Genomic DNA, 19,293 nt, shown 5'->3' with positions numbered 1-19,293 from the left:
TCTTCAGAAGCCTCACTGGAATCTCCAGTGGTGTGACTAACTGCTGTACTACCTTCAGCTTCCCAGGCCCTCACCGTCCAGTCTGGACTTGATGATCCATCTCTAGTTGCTCTAATTGCCTTGCTCCTTGGCCCTGTGCAACCCATGTCCTGGCCACCACGCCATTGCTGTGATACACCCAGTGGTCTGTCTTCTGTTTTTGTTCCAGGGGTGCTCCTGTCTGCTAAAAAAAAAAAAAAAGGCCGGGCATGGTGGCTCAAGCCTGTAATCCCAGTACTTTGGGAGGCCGAGACGGGTGGATCACGAGGTCAGGAGATAGAGACCATCCTGGCTAACACAGTGAAACCCTGTCTCTACTAAAAAATACAAAAAACTAGCCGGGCAAGGTGGCGGGCGCCTGTAGTCCCAGCTACTCGGGAGGCTGAGGCAGGAGAATGGCGAAACCCGGGAGGCGGAGCTTGCAGTGAGCTGAGATCCGGCCACTGCACTCCAGCCTGGGTGACAGAGCGAGACTCTGTCAAAGAAAAGAAAAGAAAAGAAAGAAAAGAAAAGAAAAGAAAAAAAAGAAAAGAAAAGAAAAGAAAAGAAAAGAGAATAGAAAAGAAAAGAAAAGAAAAGAAAAGAAAAGAAAATTGTATGGTTGTATTGAAGTTGCCCCTGTCTGATCTTGGTCTTCAACCTCAGCTGGGTGGTCAGGTCTTCTATCTCATTCTTATATCTGTTAATGGCATTTCTAAAATGTGTCAATTCATATAAATCCTTAATCCAACAAATTATCCTCAATAACTTTAATTCCTACTTTATCAATGAAATAGAGACCACCGAGCATAAAATCCACCTTATGCCTATGAATAAAATCCATATCCACTCCCACTCCTACCTTCTTCTCTGTACTCCATTCCTTTCCAAGTTTTATTTATCTACTTGTTCTCTATATTCTTCCCACCCCAAATCTAGGGGCTTTACCCTATCAATATCCTCTCTCCTGTATTTCTCCCTTTTTTTGTTGTTGTTGTTTGTTTTTTTAGACAGAGTCTGGCTCTGTTGCCCAGGCTAAAGTGCAGTGGCATGATCACAATTCACTGTAGCCTGGACCTCCCAGGTTCAAGCCATCCTCCCATCTCAGCTTCCCGAGTAGCTGGGATTATAGGCACGCACCACCATGCCCTGCTTTTTGTAGTTTTTTTATAGTCTGGGTTCTGCCATGCTGCCCTGGCTGGTCTCAAACTCCTGGACTCAAGCAATCCTCTCACCTCTGCCCCTGCCTCTGCCTCTGCCTCCCAAAGTGCTGGGATTACAGGCATGAGCCACCGCACCAGGCTTCTCTTGTATTTTTGAAATCGTCCCTCACTGGCTTCTTCCCTTTGACTTCCAGTCTCTTTCCCTCAGGAAATTAGCCTTAAGTTCCACGAGGGCAGGGACATCCCCATTCCTTTCCAAGTTTCATCTACTTACTTGTCCTCCACATTCCCTCCCCAGCCAAGAAATCCAAGCTATTTAGCACAGTATGAAGAAGCTTTCACCATCTCCTCCACCCTTCCCTCTCAGCCTTAAGTCTCTCTGCTACTGTACATGAAGTGGATATGTTCCTCATTTGATTCTTGATCTTGAGCAAAATTCATTGATTCATTTAACATGCATTGAGTGTCCAAATTCACTAGGTCATAATCTTACAGTAATGATTTACTCCCCATGACCATTCATCATTCCTCTCTCTTCTCATCTTGGAGAATCATTTTTCTTTTTCCTTTTTCTTTTTCTTTTTTTTTTTTTTTTTGAGACACTGTTCTGTCATCCAGGCTGGGGTGCAGTGGCACAATCACAGCTCACTGCAGCCTCGACTTCCCTGGGCTCAGGCAATTCTCTCACCTCAGCCTCTTGAGTGGATGGGACTACAGGCATGCACCACCATGCCTGGGTTAAATTTTTGTATTTTTTTGTAGAGATGGGGTTTCGTTATGTTGCTCAGGTTAGTCGCGAATTCCTGGGTTCAAGCCATCCATCCACCTTGGCCTCCCAAAGTGCTGGGATTATAGACACAAGTCACTGCACCTGGCCTCTTTTTGAATTTTCCTTTTTAGTTGACACTTTTTTGTTGTTTTGTTTTGTTTTGTTTTGTTTGAGACAGAGTCTTGCTCTGTAGCCCAGCCTGGAGTACAGTGATGTGATCTCGGCTCACTCCAACCTCTGCCTCCCAGGTTCAAGCAATACTCCTACCTCAGCCTCCCGAGTAGCTGGGACTACAGGCATGTGCCACCATGCCCAACTACTTGTATTTTTAGTAGAGACAGGGTTTCACCATGTTGGCCAGGCTGGTCTTGAACTCCTGACCTCAAGTGATCTGCCCACCTCAACCTCCCAAAGTGCTAGGATTACAGGCGTGAGCCACCATACCCAGCCATAGTTGACATTTTTTTATATCCACCCAGTTATTCTAAGTCCTCTGTGGTTGTGAACTTGCCCCAAATAAAAGAAGTTATCTGCTTCCAACTCCTGGACCACCTGCCTTCTCTCCTATCCCTACTCACTTTAAGGAACACTAAGACAGGGTGTCTCCTTAATCTTCAGATACCATGATGCTGGGACCAGGGTTGACTCTAGGTGAAACTCGAAGGTAACCAAATTAGTATCATCACCCTCCTTCCTCCAGGAGCCCACTGTCACCCACCACAGCCTTTAGTATCCTTCCAGAGGTTTTTGGCTGCCTACTCAACAATGACCCCTCACTCCTGGTCCAGTACTTTCTAAGCCATGCATACTGAGTCCAGGATCCCAAGTCACCCCTCCTCCTAGGGAATGGAATCACATGGTAACAGACCAGAATCTCTTCTTCTGTCTCCATGGTCCAGATAGAGCAATGGGATTTGGTGTGGGCATGACTGAGACTAGTAGGGAAGGCCCTTTTCATAGAATGCTGGCCTGTTCCCAAAGACACTGCTCATGGAAGAATGGATAAAGTCATTAGTGCGGCATTACTCAAGGGGCACGCCACGCCAGTGCTTAGAACACCAGCAAAACAGGGGAACTGAAAAATAAAGGAAAAAATTAGAAACAGAATTTGATAAGTCAATCTATACACAGTGTATGTTTTGAGTATAATCATGTTGAACTTGAAACATGTTTCAGGGCTTAATATTTTCATTCTGATTACATATGAAAAATGGGACACTATAATCTTTTTGGAGTTTAGAACCTTTCAAGTCTTCATCTAGTCTTGGTTAGGTGGAAGGTCTCTTCCTGGATGAAACCTTTCCTGATTCCTTGCCCAGGTAATACCATCTACTCCTATTTGGAGCCTTCTAAACGTACCCTGATAAACTTCTATCACTCAGCTTACCTAGTCTTTCCTTGCTTCTACATTGCAAGTCCCTCCAGGGAAGGTCCTGGGTTTTATTCATCTTTGCATCCTTAGCACCTGTGCCCGGACTATAGTAGGAACTCAATAAATGGCTGATGGGATTAATGAAGATATTTTTTTCTTTCCACAAATAGACACACAGTTTTTCTTTCTTTGTCTGTTTGAGACGGAGTCTCGCTGTGTTGCCAGGCTGGAGTGCAGTGGCATGATCTCGGCTCACTGCAAACTCTGCCTCCCGGGTTCAAGTGATTCTCCTGCCTCAGCCTCCCAAGTAGCTGGGACTACAGGTACGCACCACCATGCCCAGTTAATTTTTATATTTTTAGTAGACACAGGGTTTCGCTATGTTGGCCAGGACGGGCTCAATCTCTTGACCTTGTGATCCGCCCGTCTCAGCCTCCCAAAGTGTTGGGATTACAAGCGTGAACCACCGCACCCGACCTTAGTTTTTCTAGTAATAGAATTGTCTTTAAAAAATAAAACAGTCCGGGCGCGGAGGCTCAAGCCTGTAATCCCAGCACTTTGGGAGGCCGAGACGGGCGGATCACGAGGTCAGGAGATCGAGACCATCCTGGCTAACATGGTGAAACCCCGTCTCTACAAAAAAAAATACAAAAAACTGGCTGGGTGAGGTGGCGGGCGCCTGTAGTCCCAGCTACTTGGGAGGCTGAGGCAGGAGAATGGCATAAACCCGGAAGGCGGAGCTTGCAGTGAGCTGAGATCCGGCCACTGCACTCCAGCCTGGGTGACAGAGCGAGACTCCATCTCAACAAAAAAAAAAAAAAAAAAAAAAAAAAAGGCCCAGAGATCCTTTTTGGGTAGCTTCCTGTGCACCTAAGACTACTTCCTTGACCTCTCTAGTATAGCAGTAGACCATAAAAATGGACACAAGGTGCTGAGAAGTAGCTGAACCAGACTAAATAATGATTCTTATTTTGCAAGGTTTCAATCTCTTTGAGAATCCAGCAAAAAACAGATCCTTTCCCCAGGAAAATGCACACACATAATTTTTTAGTTTGGTTCCTGGACCATTTGATTGCCTCCCTTCTCTAGGAGGCTTTCCAATCCACTCTGTACCCCCCGCTTCCTTCCCACTCCCAGGTAAAGAACCCCTACCCTAGAGGCACTGGGTTCTAATCGGTATTCAGAGTGAGGCCACGGTCAGCAGCCCTATCCTCCTGGTGAGCCCATTCTTGTTCATTCTATAGTACCACTACTGCCCACTCACAGCCAAAGACCTGGGACCTCCATGGAAATGGCATATACTCTAGAAGAAATAGTGAAGTTTCACCAAGGGGAGGAGGAGAGGACAACAGGACAGTTAAGCCAACAAAAAACAAACCACCTGAGTCACCACAAGGGGAACAAGCCTAACTATTCAGCTCCTCTTCTGGGTGGCTATTCTCCTCATTACCTATTAAACTGCCACCAAATGTAAGAAGAAATGAGTAGGCCAGGCGCGGTGGCTGAAGCCTGTAAACCCAGCACTTTGGGAGGCTGAGACGGGCGGATTACGAGGTCAGGAGATCGAGACCATCCTGGCTAACCCGGTGAAACCCCGTCTCTACTGAAAAATACAAAAAACTACCTGGGCGAGGTGGCAGGCACCTGTAGTCCCAGCTACTCGGGAGGCTGAGGCAGGAGAATGGCGTAAACCCGGGAGGCGGAGCTTGCGGTGAGCTGAGATCCGGCCACTGCACTCCAGCCTGGGCGACAGAGTGAGACTCTGTCTCAAAAAAAAAAAAAAAAAAGAAGAAGAAGAAATGAGTAAGAGTCAAGCATTTCTTTTATTACCAAAAACAATTTGTTAATAAACACACTCAATGCCTCCTATCCTGTCCCTGAGGATAATCATGAAAGTCCTTGGGGTTGTAGAGGAAACCTTAAGAGGAAAATGGCTAATTGGTTCTCAATGCCTTGGCTGGTGACAAAGACAGGACCCTTGTAGGGACCAGTCACATGCCATCCTTGGGCCTAAGGAGCCCTAAAGATGGGAATGGATGTGAGCTAAGGATTTAATCACCGTCAAACATGTCTTGAGGGTTATAGTTAAGCCTGACAACAGCCTCTTTAACAAGAACACACACATCCAGGATCCCCTCAAAGAATCCAAAGTCCTCAGGCTCCCCACAAAATGCAGTCTGGCAGAAAAGGGAAGTCTTTAGAGTCCGTAGAATGATGCAAACCCAGACCAGAGTGGACCACATTGCTCTCAGCACCACTCCTAAAGGCATCCATTGGCAACGGCTGTCCACTAGGGGCACAGCCACTTGCCTGGCTCAAACTCCAGGACCTGGAGAAGAAATGGTCTGGCTCTGCGGCCTTCAAACCATCTGGATCTCTGGCTCCTCAGCTATTCCTTGAAGCTTTTCCATGATGCCCCCTGAGGGTGGCTCAGGGGCTGGGGGAGGCTCTCCTGGGGCTTCAGAGAGCACATAGTAGACAATCTCTTGCTGGCCTTGGGCGTTGGTCTGATTCACCACATGGATGACAGAACTGGGGTTGTCCTGAGAGGCTGAGAGGGCTGTCCCATCGCCAACCTTGCCCTCCTCTTCCTCTTCCTTACGCCCTGGCTCCCCTGGCACTGTTTCTAGAATAATGCCCTGCAGGCTGCTCTCGTTCAGCGACGTTCCCAGGCCCGATCCCTCTTGTGGTTGCCGCAGCAGTTGCTGTGTCAGCTCTACACTCTCGTAGCGAACCAGCTGCAGCCGCATATAGCCATCTTCATGTTCCTTGTACCTGGTGAGGTAGGAGCATAAAGGGCAGCAAATCCAGGCAGGGGGATACAGAAATGGCGTGAAGGCTGGCAAAGTAAGGAACAAACATGAGGGATGGAAGAAGTCCTGGATTCCAAGTGACAGGAGTTGAAGACAAAAAAGGTCTTTATTGGAATATGTAGAAGAAAAGGCAAGAGGGAAAGATCATTACTCAAAATGGAAAGTTTTATGTAGAAACCCAACCAGAGAATCAGACTGTGTTGAAGGGTGAAAGTGTCAAAGGATTTATAAGAAGGCCTTGGAGCTAAGGATCAGAACCCTTAGACTCTAGCTCTAGTTCTGGCTGCAGGACTTTTTGGCACGATTTATTGGGTTTGGCACCATGCCTTACAATCAAAAAACAGAAAAATAAGCTTTGCTCCACCATTATACTTAGGATTCTTTGCATCTAAATGGAAATGGTAGACATAAAACCACCATCAAATTAAGGTTTTCACAACTTGTTGGAAAGGTATACAAACAAGTGTGTTGATCTGGGAGGGAGGCGGAGAGACATACCGAAAACGGGGATGCCCTGAGGGCCACTTGAACTGGTGCTTCTTGCGAAGGTGCACGGTGAGGTTGTTGCCCCGTGTGAAGCATTTGTCACACACATGACATTTGTACCTTGGCTCAGAGTCTCCCTGATGGGGAAGAAAGGGTAAAATGATACCAGTTCTTCACCCCAGGGTCCCCCATACTTCCACTAGCCCTTCGCACCACCAGCCCCACTCACTTCATGTACTTTGCGGTAATGGGACTTGATAGAGCAGAGGGAGCGAGCAGTGAAGGTGCAGTTCTCAAAATCACACCTGTAGGCTGGCTCCTCACTGTGGGTATCCAGGTGCTTCTGGAGGTCAATAAGATTCTTGCAGCTGCCATGAGAAATCAGGAGGGATTGGAGGACATGGGGAACACTGGAACACGAGCTGTTTTCTGGTCCCTAGTCCCCCTTACCTGTAGTCACAACAGTCACATTTAAAGGGCCGGTCCTCACTGTGACGAAAACGCATGTGGTTGCGGAGGGAGGAAGGCAGCGGGCAGGTCATGTCACACAGAGGGCACTTATAGTGATTCACTGAGAGAAGCAGAGAGGAGGCTGTGATGTGAGAACTTATGGAAGCTTGGAGGGCAGCAGGGAGGCTGGGGGCCGCAGGCCACTCACCATGGTTGCGCATGTGGTCCCGCAACAGCCGCTCCGTGGCAAATCTCTTGGAACAGTGAGAACACTGGAAGTGCTGCTCTGGGGTGGGGCAGGCAGAAGAAAGGAGGGCTGTAGGGGATAGTGGGCAGGCACAGAAAGGAGAGGGGAACCATCCCAGGCAGAAGGGAACCACCCAAGGAGAAAAGGAGAGCTTAGGGAGCTATGAATGGACACAGTATCATGGAAAGAGCATGGGACTTGGAGAACCTGAGTTAGAATTCCAGCTTCACCACTTACTAGCTGTGTGATCTCAGGTAAGTGATTTAACCTCTCTGAGCCTCAGTTTCCTCATCTGCAAAAAGGGGGATAAGAAGCCTACCTCATGGGGCTGTTGTGAGGATTCCCTGAGTAACTGGTAATACACACAGTAAGTACTGAATAACAATGTCTACGAATCTGAATCAGCGAAGAGACTATGGGAGGTGCCTGAGCCCAAAAAGAAGAGGGAGCCAAGAGGCAGGTCTCTTCAGCAGGCACCCCCGCTAGAAACATGCCCGTAACCCATTGCAAGCAGGATAGCCTGCATCTACCCCACTTCCTCTGACTACTTACGATCCAATGAGGTCTGGCGACGGATGTGATCTAAGAACTTGGTATTGTTGGCAAACATGCCCCCACAGGTGGGGCAGGCTACCACTTTCTCCTGGGTATGGCTGCGGAGGTGCTCCCGAAGTTTACTGCGGTCCTTGAAGGTGCAGGTACAGCCTAAGAAGCAAGCCCTGTCAGTCTCCAGCCACAAAACCCGTTTTGCCTAGGATCTGGTACCCCTGAGTCCCTCCAGCCAGCAGCCAACCTTGCCCCTGTAGGACCCCTATCCCTTTCTGTCCTAGCTCTTCAGCAATCCCAGGGTTTCTTCCAGAGGCCAGAAGTTAAGGAGTAGCCCTACCTTTCCAGCCACACAGCACCACAGGGTTGTCCTTGCCGACTGCTTCGTATTCACAGCACAGACTGTGTGCTTCCACATGCCGATAAAACCACTCAGGATTGTCGAAGGAACTCTGTGCCAGGGCAACTTGGGGTGAGGACTGAGGGTGGGTAGAGGGACTCACCCCTATGTGCCCAAAGAATTATTGGCTCTCTCCCAAATTAACTTGATGGGGATGGGAAAGTTTGAAGAAAGGCACTACACAGAAATGGAGGAGTGGCCAGGCACAGTGGTGGCTCAACCCCATAATCCCAGCACTTCAAGAGGCTGAGGCAGGAGAATCACTTGAGGCCAAGAGTTCGAGACCAGTCTGGGCAACATACCCAGACCTTGTCTCTACAAAAAATTTGGAAGTGAGCAGGGCATGGTGGTACATGCCTGTAGTCCTAGCTACTTGGGAGACTGAGGTGGGAGGATTGCTTGAGCCCAGGAGTTAAAGGTAATAGTGAACTGTGATTGCACCACTGTACTCTAGCCTGGGCTTCAGACCAAAAGCCTGTGTGTAAAAAATAAATAAATTGTAAAGAGAGCAAAAGAAATGGAGGAGAGATACTAGCAGGAATCTTGGAAATATAAGGCATCCCTGAAAGGGACAAGGCTTCAGAGTTAAGACCCCCAGCTTCCTTCCACCCCAATTACTGGCACTGCCTGCTGACCTCACAGTGCTCCCACAGACACAGGAAGTGGTCAGGGATATCAGGGATGACGTTCCGGCTCTGGAAGTCCAGGATGCAGGGGCCGAGGTCAGCCTGGCTTTGCAAGGCCTGCAGCCCCCACTGTTTCAGCTTGGTGTGGTAGCAGTGGAAGTAGACATGGCGGATGAGGTCAGCAGAATTGTCCAGAGAACAAAAGCCACATTCCTGCCACAAGCAGGAGAATTCTTCCTCTGTAGAAAGGGGTTTAAAAGGAAGAGTCGGACACTTTCCAAGGCTCAGGTCACCATCCCCCTGCAGCACTAAACAAAGAGTGAGGAGGCTGGACTCTAACCCAATTACCAGGAGTTCATTTAGCAAATACCAGTATTTAATGAACATAAATTGGGTGCCAGGTAGAGGGACTCTAACAAGTAAAAAGTGTCCCACTCCTTGCCCTCACATAGCTTTCAGTCAGGGAGAAAGCATATTCATCAAATAATCAGATCTATAAATATAAAACTGCAACCAGTGATGAGTGTTACAAAGTGGGAATATACGTGGTGCTATAAAAGTATTAAACAGAGATAATTTGATATAGACACGGTGTTCTGAGTAGCGTCCCCATGTTGAACTCTGAAGGACAACAGATGAGTATCTGTAAATAGGGGAAGTATGGTCTAGGCAGAGGTGAGAGTGTATGCAAGGCCTATGCCAGAAACAGACAGCAGAAATGGCCGGCATGCAAGACCTCTGACATGTGTTTCTGCAGTTCCTGATGAAGATGCTGCCTCTCGATCTCAGACACCTCCCACTTCTTGTAAAACCACCAGTCCTGCTTCCCCTCATGTTACTCGGGAGGCTGAGGCAGGAGAATGGCGTAAACCCGGGAGGCGGAGCTTGCGGTGAGCTGAGATCCGGCCACTGCACTCCAGCCTGGGAGACAGAACGAGACTCCACTCAAAAAAAAAAAAAATAATAATAATAATAAATAATAATAGTGCCTATCTCATAGGCTCTGTGGGAAACAGTGCTTTAATGTTGGTTTAAAAAAGTACTGGCCAGGCGAGGTGGCTCACGTCTGTAATCCCAGCATTTTGGGAGGCTGAGGCAGGTGGATCACCCGAGGTCAGAAGTTCGAGACTTGCCTGGCCAACATGGTGAAGTCCCATCTCTACTCAAAGTACAAAAATTGGCCAGGTGTGGTGGCGGGCACCTGTAATCATGGCAAGAGGCTGAGGCAACAGAATTGCTTGATCCCGGGAGGTGGAGGTTGCAGTGAGCTGAGATCGCACCACTGCACTCCAGCCTGGGCGACAAGAGCGAGGCTCTGTCTCAAAAAAAAAAAAGAAAAAGTACCCAGCAATACTTGACACACAGTAGGTACTACAGAAGAGTTCACTGTTGTTATTGTTTTCAGATTGGATTTTATTAAAATCCCAGTTATTTGCTATTGATAAAAGGCATACCTAAAACATAAGTCAGAGAAAGGTTAAAAAGTGTGAGACGGGGCTGGGCGTGGTGGCTCAAGCCTGTAATCCCAGCACTTTGGGAGGCTGAGGCAGGCGGATCACGATATCAAGAGATTGAGACCATCCTGGCCAATAAGGTGAAACCCCATCTCTACTAAAAGTACAAAAATTAGCTGGGCGTGGTCGCGCACGCCTGTAGTCCCAGCTACTCCAGAGGCTGAGGCAGGAGAATCGCTTGAACCTGTGAGGCGGAGGCTGCAATGAGCCGAGATTGAACCACTGCACTCCAACCTGGCAACAGAGCAAGATTCCGTCTCAAAGCAAAAACAAAAAAAAATTCAGAGGTGGGAGTAGGGTTGGACTTGGTGGCACACGCCAATAGTCCCAGCTATTCAGGAGGCTGAGGTAGGATTGCTCGAGGCCAGGAGTCTGAGATCTGTGGGCAACATAAGCAAGATCCTATCTCTAAAAAAAATAAAAATTAAAAAAAAAAACATTGGCGTGTGGTGGTGGTACATGCCCGCAGTCCTAGCTACCCGGGAGGCTGAGGCAGGAGGATCCCTTGAGTGTTGAAGGCTGCAATGAGCTATGATCATGACACTGGACTCCAGCCTGGGTGACAAGGTGAAGAAGCCCTGTCTCTAAAAAATAAGATGCATTTCTGACTGGTTGCAGTAAAAGAAAAAAAAAAATTGGGAATACTAGCAGAGTAAAAAAAAAAAAAAAAAAAAAACAGGTTGCCAACAACTTGTACAGAAATATCTTTAAAAAAAAGCATATTACGGCCGGGCGCGGTGGCTCAAGCCTGTAATCCCAGCACTTTGGGAGGCCGAGACGGGCGGATCACGAGGTCAGGAGATCGAGACCATCCTGGCTAACACGGTGAAACCCGTCTCTACTAAAAAATACAAAAAACTAGCCGGGCGAGGTGGCGGGCGCCTGTAGTCCCAGCTACTCGGGAGGCTGAGGCAGGAGAATGGCGTAAACCCGGGAGGCGGAGCTTGCAGTGAGCTGAGATCTGGCCACTGCACTCCAGTCCGGGCGACAGAGCGAGACTCCGCCTCAAAAAAAAAAAAAAAAAAAAAAAAAAAAAAAGCATATTCATCTGTATTTAAATATATGTAAACACATGCAAAGAGATGTCAAAAATAATGTTCACTAAAGTACTGTCAGCAATTACTTTTTGATGGCAGGATGGCAGATTTATTCCTTATATCCTTGTTGACTGAGTTTTCTATAAATGAGTTTACAATGTTTTTATATACAACAAAAACACAATTAGGAAAATAAATCACCATTCTCTCAGGCCGCCTTCTTCCTCTAAGGAAAAGAAAGTCAGATTTTCCACCTTTCTTTGAGCTCCTCCCCTTCCTGTGTCCTGCTGTCTTACCAAGTGGGTCATCCTCCTCTTCCTCTTCCTCCTCCTCCCCAGAGCCGTGCAGGTGCTGCTGCAGGTGCTGAGTGACATGCTCGAAGAACTTTTCCATGGCTGAGCACACAAAGGAGCAGGACCCCCATTCACACTGGAGCCACAGATTCTCCTTTCGAGGAACTTTCCCAGGAGGTGGCATGGTCTTTACCCTAGAGGAAGAGGAAGAAATCCACAGCTGCAAGAATTCCACCCAGGTGCTGCTGGGGGCAAAAAGCTGGGCAGGCAGCCTGCCTAGAATCAGCACGTGTTGTTCCAGTGACCCATGAGAAACCCTGCACTTTTACAGTAAGGATGGAGTAATTCCTTAAATCCCTGGAGGATGTCTGGTGTTTGTGGAAAGGGAGAACAAAAACTAACACTACTGAGTGTGTGCCAGGCTAAATTGAGCTAAACGCTTTAACAGACATTTTCTCATGAAGCTTCAGAGCAACCCACCAAGAAGGAATTATTCCTATGTGAGGAAGAACAATGGTCAGGTTCGAACAGATGGCTTTTGAGAAAGATCAGCGTTCAAATCCTGGCTCCATTGTTCACCACCTACTAGCTGTATGACCTTTGTCAAGAACTTAATTCGTAACTTCTGAATACTCTCATCTGCAAAATGAAGATAATAAATCTTTTTGTTTTTAATTTCACACTTATTATATGTCAAGCACCATAGTAAGCATTTTATTTGCATTATGTCATTTAATTACCAACACCACCCTTTGGGGTAGGTGCTTTTTTTTTTTTTGAGATTGAGTTTCGCTTGTCTCCCAGACTGGAGTGCAATGGCTAGATTTTAGCTCACTGCAACCTCCGCCTCCCGGGTTCAAGCGATTCTCCTGCCTCAGCCTCTCGAGTAGCTGGGATTACAGGTGCCTGCCACCATGCCTGGCTAATTTTTATATTTTTAGTAGAGACAGGGTTCCCCCATGTTGGTCGGGCTAGTCCCAAATTCCTGACCTCAGGTGATCCACCTGCCTTGGCCTCCCAAAGTGCTGGGATTACAGGCGTGAGCCACCACGCTCAGCTGGTAGGTGATTTTTTTTTTTTTTGAGATGGAGTCTCGCTCTGTCGCCCGGGCTGGAATGCAGTGGCCGGATCTCAGCTCACTGCAAGCTCTGCCTCCCAGGTTTACACCATTCTCCTGCCTCAGCCTCCCAAGTAGCTGGGACTACAGGCGCCCGCCACCTCGCCCGGCTAGTTTTTTGTATTTTTTAGTAGAGACGGGGTTTCACCATGTTAGCCAGGATGGTCTCGATCTCCTGACCTCGTGATCTGCCCGTCTCGGCCTCCCAAAGTGCTGGGATTACAGGCTTGAGCCACCGCGCCCGGCCTGGTAGGTGATATTTTTAACCTCATTTATAGATAAACACCTTAAGTTCCAGAGGTCAACTGTCTTGCTCACAGCCACACACTAGTGGTAATGGCAGGGTCATGTTGAGCTGACTCTAGTCCATATATGGTTCTACTTCATATAGCCTGCAGATGAGCCCAGAAGCTCCTTATTTCTTACTGAATCATAAGTCTCCTGCCAGACTTTCAAAGTGCCATACAATCTGCCTTTACCTAACCTATCCAATGGTTTACTCCACCACTCTGCTAATACCTTGTTAAAATGTAGATTCCATTTGAACATAAAAAGCCGTTATCTATGTAGTTTATACTGCACCTTGGGTTAGTCTATACACTGCTAGGCATGCTTAGGCATGTAACAATTTGTTTTTTTTCTTTTCTTTTTTTTTTTTTTTTTTTTGAGACGGAGTCTTGCTCTGTCGCCCGGGCTAGAGTGCAGTGGCCAGATCTCAGCTCACTGCAAGCTGCGCCTCCCGGGTTTACGCCATTCTCCTGCCTCAGCCTCCGGAGTAGCTGGGACTACAGGCGCCCGCCACCTCGCCCGGCTAGTTTTTTTGTATTTTCAGTACAGACGGGGTTTCACCGTGTTAGCCAGGATGGTCTCGATCTCCTGACCTCGTGATCCGCCCGTCTCGGCCTCCCAAAGTGCTGGGATTACAGGCTTGAGCCACCGCGCCCGGCTGTTTTTTTTCTTGAGACAGAGTCTCACTCTGTCACCCAGGCTGAGTACAGTGGCACAAAATCACAGCTCACTGAAGCTTTGACTTCCCCAGGCTCAGGAGATCCTCCCACCTCAGCCTCCCAAGTAACTGGGACCACAGGCATGCGCCACATCTGTCTAATTTTTATTTTGTTTTTGTAGCAACACAGTTTTGCCATGTTGCCCAGGCTGGTCTCAAATTCCTGGATTCAAGCAATCCATCTGCCTCAGCCTCCCAAAGTGTTCGAGTTACAGGAATGAGCCACTGCACCCAGTCTGTAATAAATATTTATTGAAGAAAGATAAACACAGAACTGAAGGTTCTTGGCCAGGCGCAGTGGTGCACACCTGTAATCCCAGCAGTCTGGGAGGCCAAGGCAGGTGGATCATCTGAGGTTAGGAGTTCAAGACCAACCTGGCCAACATGGTGAAACCCTGTCTCTACTAAAAATACAAAAATTAGTCAGGCATGGTGACATGGTGGCATGGTGGCACAAACTACTCAGGAGGCTGAGGCAGGAAATCGCTTGAACTTGGGAGGCAGAAGCTGCAATGAGCCAAGATCGTGCCACTGTATTCCACTGTACTCCAGCCTGGGCGACAGAGTGAGAATGTCTCAAACACACACACACACAACTAAAGGTTCTCAATTTTATTTTATTTTTATTGTTTGAGACAGAGTCTTGCTCTGTCGCCCAGGCTGGAATGCAGTGGCGCAACCTCAGCTCACTGCAACCTCCACCTCCAGGGTTCAAGTGATTCTCCTGCCTCAGCCTCCTGAGTAGCTGGGATTACAGGTGTGTCACTACACCTGGCTGATTTTTGTATTTTTAGTAGAGACGGAGTTTCACCATGATGGCCAGGCTGGTCTCAAACTCATGACCTCTGGTGATCCACCCACCTCAGCCTCCCAGAGTGCTGGGATTACAGATGTGAGCCACCATGCCTGGCCAGTTCTCAATTTTAGATCTGCACATGAATGTAGAGCTATCCAGCGCCTGCCTGAGAAGTTCAGATTCAGGAAGGCAGAGGTTAAGCCTAGAAATGTGCCCTTTTTACTCAGCACCCCAGTTGTGATACAAGCAGTTCCAGAAGCATACTTTGAGTAACAATAAAGAATAAACAAAATACAGAACAGAGGGTGACATTGCAAGCAAACCTTCTAGTAGACAGGACACTAGCTGGCCTTGGCTCTGTCTCCTGAGTGTCACCTTCTCCTCAGGAATTCTCACTGATTCTTGCTGACCCCACCATGTTGCTCTCTCTGGCCTACCTGAGACAGGTGGGGACTCTGAAAAAGGCCTTTACTGAATACTAAAAGGAAAAAAACAGAAAATACAAAAAACAGAAGATCCTTCATGCCTCTAATACAGGCTTTTCTGAACCTACTATACCTATATAGCCTTTTCTCCTTCTCAGAGAAGAATCCAGTCATCCTTAACACTCTGGGGTGTATGTGGGGCTGCTGAGCTGCTCACAGACTAACAGTGAATCCCTATTACAAATGTTGACTACTGGGCCGAGCGCAGTGGCTCACGATCTTAGCACTTTGGCAGGCCGAGGTGAGCAAATGGCTTGAGCTCAGGAGTTTGTGACCAGCCTGGGCAACATGGCGAAACTCCGTCTCTACTAAAAATACAAAAATCAGCCAGGCACAGTGGCTCATGACTATAATCCCAGCACTTTGGGAGACCGAGGTGGGCGGATCACAAGGTTAGGAGATCGAGGCCATCCTGGCCAAATACAAAAAAGTAGCTGGGTGTGATGGCATACGCCTGTAGTCCCAGCTACCAGGGAGGCTGAGGCAGGGGAATCGCTTGAACCCGGGAGGCGGAGGTTGCAGTGAGCCCAGATCGCACCACTGTACTCCAGCCTAGCGACAAAGCAAGATTCCATCTCAAAAAACAAACAAAGAAAAACAGCCGATATGGTAGCATGCACCTGTAGTCTCAGCTACTTGGGAGGTTGAGGTGGGAGGATGGCTTGAGCCCAGGAGGCAGAGGTTGCAAAAGAGCCAAGATCACACCATTGTACTCCATCCTAGGCGGCAGAGCCAGACTCTGTCAAAAAAAAAAAAAAAAAAGAAGAAGAAGAAGAAGAAGAAGAAATATTGAAGAAGAAGAAAGAAATATTGAATATTGACTGCTTTTTATAATGTTGGGGTAAGAAAAGTAGAAAAAAAGCTTCCAAAAGTCATAAAATCCCACACCTCCTCTGACTCTCTATTACAGTATGAAATGCAAGGCTCTTCTCAAAGTGGTCTCATTTTTACTTCTCCAGGTCTAGGTAGGGAAACGAACATCTATTGAGAGGCTACGGTGTGTCAGCCCTGTGGTGAGTCCTCTCTACACTTCATCTGATGTAAGAGCACCCTCATTCCAATCCAGAGATCATGCTTTCCCCCACACGATGCTGTTCTCTGGCTTCCTCACCCATACTTCACTCCTTCTTCCTCTGATTCCATCATCTTTGTCTCTGAATACCCTACATTCTCCTAAAACTCTATGCCAACGCAAGTTCTTTTGTTTTTTTTTTTTTTGGAGACGGAGTCTTGCTCTGTTGCCTAGGCTAGAGCGCAGTGGTGTGATCCTGGCTCACTGCAACCTCCGCCTCCCAGGTTCAAGCGATTCTTGTGACTTAACCTCCGACGTATTATAGCTGCGACTATAAGCACGCACCACCATGCCCGGCTAATTTTTGTAGTATTAGTAGAGATAGGGTCTTGCCATGTTGGCCAGGCTGGTCTCAAACTCCTGACCTCAAGTGATCCGCCCGCCTCGGCCTCCCAAAGTGCTGTGATTCCAGGTGTGAGCCACCGCGACAGGCCTGCCTATGCAACTTCTATTTGCCCTTCAAACCTAAAAGCCCTCTCTTTGATGACCCCTTTCCCAATTCATCCAGGTACAGCTGGCATATCCCATCTCCTGTCCACAGCATCCATCCACATCTTTGCTATCACTGCAATGAAACTTGTTTCCCCTAAACTAGGAGTTTCTCAAGATAGTAGCCTTCACTTATTCATTTCTCATTCCCAGATTCAGCACAGAGCTTTGTACACCCCAGGTACTCAATAAATATCAGGAGGTAATCACATTCCGGGAAGCCTTCCTAAACTACCCCATCCCTGGATCTACTTTTGCTCCTTAGTTCTATGGCTGGCACAGCTGATACCATAAAACCTCAACCCTATTTTTATGTTGCTACGGTCGTTTTATATGTTCTAGTCTCGTTTACCCAATTGGACTATAAGAAGCTTCTGAGTAGAAACCATATCATACCTGCCTGTGTCCCTATACTGTGCCGAGCACAAATATTCTAAACATACACCTGCTGTTAGACTAGTGGGTAAGACCAAGGAGGCAAGCTAGCTGGAGATACAGAATGATCTGAAATCTAGGCAAAACTCCCTGACTCTCTCTGACTGTCCTTCTGCCTTCTTTAATTTCTCTTTCTGTGTCGCTTGTTTCTACTCTGAGGAGACAGGGGCATGATTATCACTCCACCCTCTTAACACTTAAGAGAGCACATATTGTAAGGCAAGACAATGAATGAACGGTGGTATTCAAGAAAAAGAGGGTCCTAAAGGCCTAAGAACGCATAATTTGGCCAAAGAGGTAAGACTGATATGTGAAGACAACGACCAAAACAAAGTACCCGATGAGGGAGACCAGGACAGAAAGAAACCTCCGCAGTCAGGCGAAAACGAAGGCTCCCCTGAGCGGTGGGGCCCACACCACGCCTCGAAGGACAAATAGAATTTGGACAGAAGGAAGGAGACCGTCCCGTTGGACAAAACCTCTCCACTCGCAGTCCCGCAGGCTTCCCGGAATCCTTCCCCCAAGGCGTGGCAGCGACCGACTCTCAGCCGCAGCGAAGACCCTAGACTAGAAAGCAGGGAGGTTCAAGTCGGGGTGAGGGGACCGGATCAGGGCAGACCAGCGTGGCCAAGCGGCAAGAAGACTCGCCGAAGTGACTCGGGAAGAGCCCGGCCTCCTGCAGCCCCTGCAGAGCGCATACCCGAGCTTACCGTCCGTCGGCTCCGGGTCTCTTCAGTTTTTCTCCCACCTCAGACCATCTCCGGGGAGGCGCTTGAGGGACGGTCAAGGAAAGCCAATCGTCGTCCTCGGATCCGACTGACAGCCAATGGTAGTAGTGTCTGACGGAACCCGTGCGCACCAAAACACGGAAGGGGCGGGAACGGTGGGTGGGGCTAGGCGTCCCAGGCGGACAGAGAGACGACCGGATACTTGCAAAAGGTAGCACATGACCGCGCCTGGATGCTGGGGGCGACGCAAAGGCGGGGAGCCTATGGGCCTGAATTCCCCAAACTGCGCAGACTCGGCCTCTGGGACCCAACGGGCATGCGCAGGGCTCGCGCCCGGTGCCCAGTGGGGTCACCCTCACGTGGTTCTTCGCTTTAGTTGGCCGGTTGCGTGGGCCTCGCGGAGAAAAAGGCGTGGGAGGCTGCCCAGCGCTGTCGGCCCTGCTCGGCTCAGATTGAAGGTTCTACCCTATCCTTCAGCCTCTTAGTCTTATTATGTTTTAAATGTTAGTATTATGTTTTTCTTTCCCCCCAAAACTCGGCTTCCCTTCATCCATCCACTCGTTCAGGTCAGAAACCTGGCAGTCATCACTGATTCCTCTCACTTGTCACATCCAATCCATTGCCAAGTTCTGTGGATTCTACCTCCTTTTAAAACAGGATATTTCAAATTCATCCCCTTTTCTTTATCTTCACCGCCTCCCCCACCTCCCCTGTCCAGTGATGACCTCTAGGCAGGATTTATACGTTAGTCTAACGGGTCCCGCTGCGTGCACACTTGCTTCCTTCCAAAGCATTCTCCACTTTGCAAAAAGTAGACCTGATCAAGTTACCACCTGCTTCAGACAATTCAAAGGCATTCTGTTGCCTTCAGGGCAAAGCTCCAAAACCATACTGAGGCTTTCTAGACCCTTCAGCATCTGGGCTCTCTCCCTGTCTACTTTTTTTTTTAGCCCCTCTCGACCATATTTCTTGCTCTCCAGTCGCAAATTTCTTTCACCTTTTCCACCACACCAAGCCACCTTTTACCTCTCAAGCCTTGGACTTGTTTTCTTTACCTGGAATAATCCCTTTCTCCTCCTCCCACATTTATTTGACTGATTCCTACTAATTCTTACGGTCTCAGTGTAGACACTTTTTCCAAAAAGTCTTCCTGATAGTCCTTTCCTGTATTTAACAATACAGCTCAATCACATTGTATTCGTCTGTTTACTCTGCATTCTGCACTAGACTAGTTCTTCACCTTTATAACCCCATCAGTGGGCCGGGTGTCGTGGCTCACGCCTGTGATCCCAGCACTTTAGGAGGCCAAGGCGAGTGGATCACATGAAGTCAGGAGCTCAAGACCAGCCTGGCCAACAGGGGGAAACCCCATCTCTACTAAAAATACAAAAATTAGCTGGGCATCCTGGCGGGCGCCTATAATCTCAGCTA

General features: G+C 48.2%; 1 protein-coding gene across 4 annotated transcripts; it reads right to left on the bottom strand.

Annotated features, from left to right (window-relative positions):
• Nucleotides 1-5,126: 5,126 nt before the first annotated feature.
• Nucleotides 5,127-17,959, bottom strand: HINFP (histone H4 transcription factor). Of its 4 annotated transcripts, none has more exons than XM_010356962.1 (10): nucleotides 17,845-17,959; nucleotides 11,738-11,928; nucleotides 8,900-9,129; nucleotides 8,205-8,316; nucleotides 7,871-8,023; nucleotides 7,280-7,357; nucleotides 7,072-7,192; nucleotides 6,851-6,989; nucleotides 6,634-6,758; nucleotides 5,127-6,097 (listed from the first exon to the last, which is right to left on the bottom strand). In XM_010356962.1, exons 2-10 carry the CDS (start codon nucleotides 11,916-11,918, stop codon nucleotides 5,683-5,685), a joined length of 1,554 nt encoding a protein of 517 aa, XP_010355264.1. In that variant the 5' UTR covers nucleotides 11,919-11,928; nucleotides 17,845-17,959; the 3' UTR covers nucleotides 5,127-5,682. The 4 variants fall into 4 exon arrangements, with proteins under 4 accessions (XP_010355264.1, XP_030773403.1, XP_030773404.1 ...); XM_030917543.1 differs by having other exon boundaries at nucleotides 17,835-17,893; XM_030917544.1 differs by lacking the exon at nucleotides 17,845-17,959 and adding an exon at nucleotides 17,472-17,769.
• Between the last annotated feature and the right edge of the window lie 1,334 nt (nucleotides 17,960-19,293).

This window comes from Rhinopithecus roxellana, chromosome 15 (genome assembly GCF_007565055.1).
Source record: "Rhinopithecus roxellana isolate Shanxi Qingling chromosome 15, ASM756505v1, whole genome shotgun sequence".
Taxonomy (NCBI): domain Eukaryota; kingdom Metazoa; phylum Chordata; class Mammalia; order Primates; family Cercopithecidae; genus Rhinopithecus; species Rhinopithecus roxellana.
The sequence above is the reverse complement of the archived record's forward strand: the minus strand, read 5'-3'. Positions and strand labels throughout refer to the sequence as shown.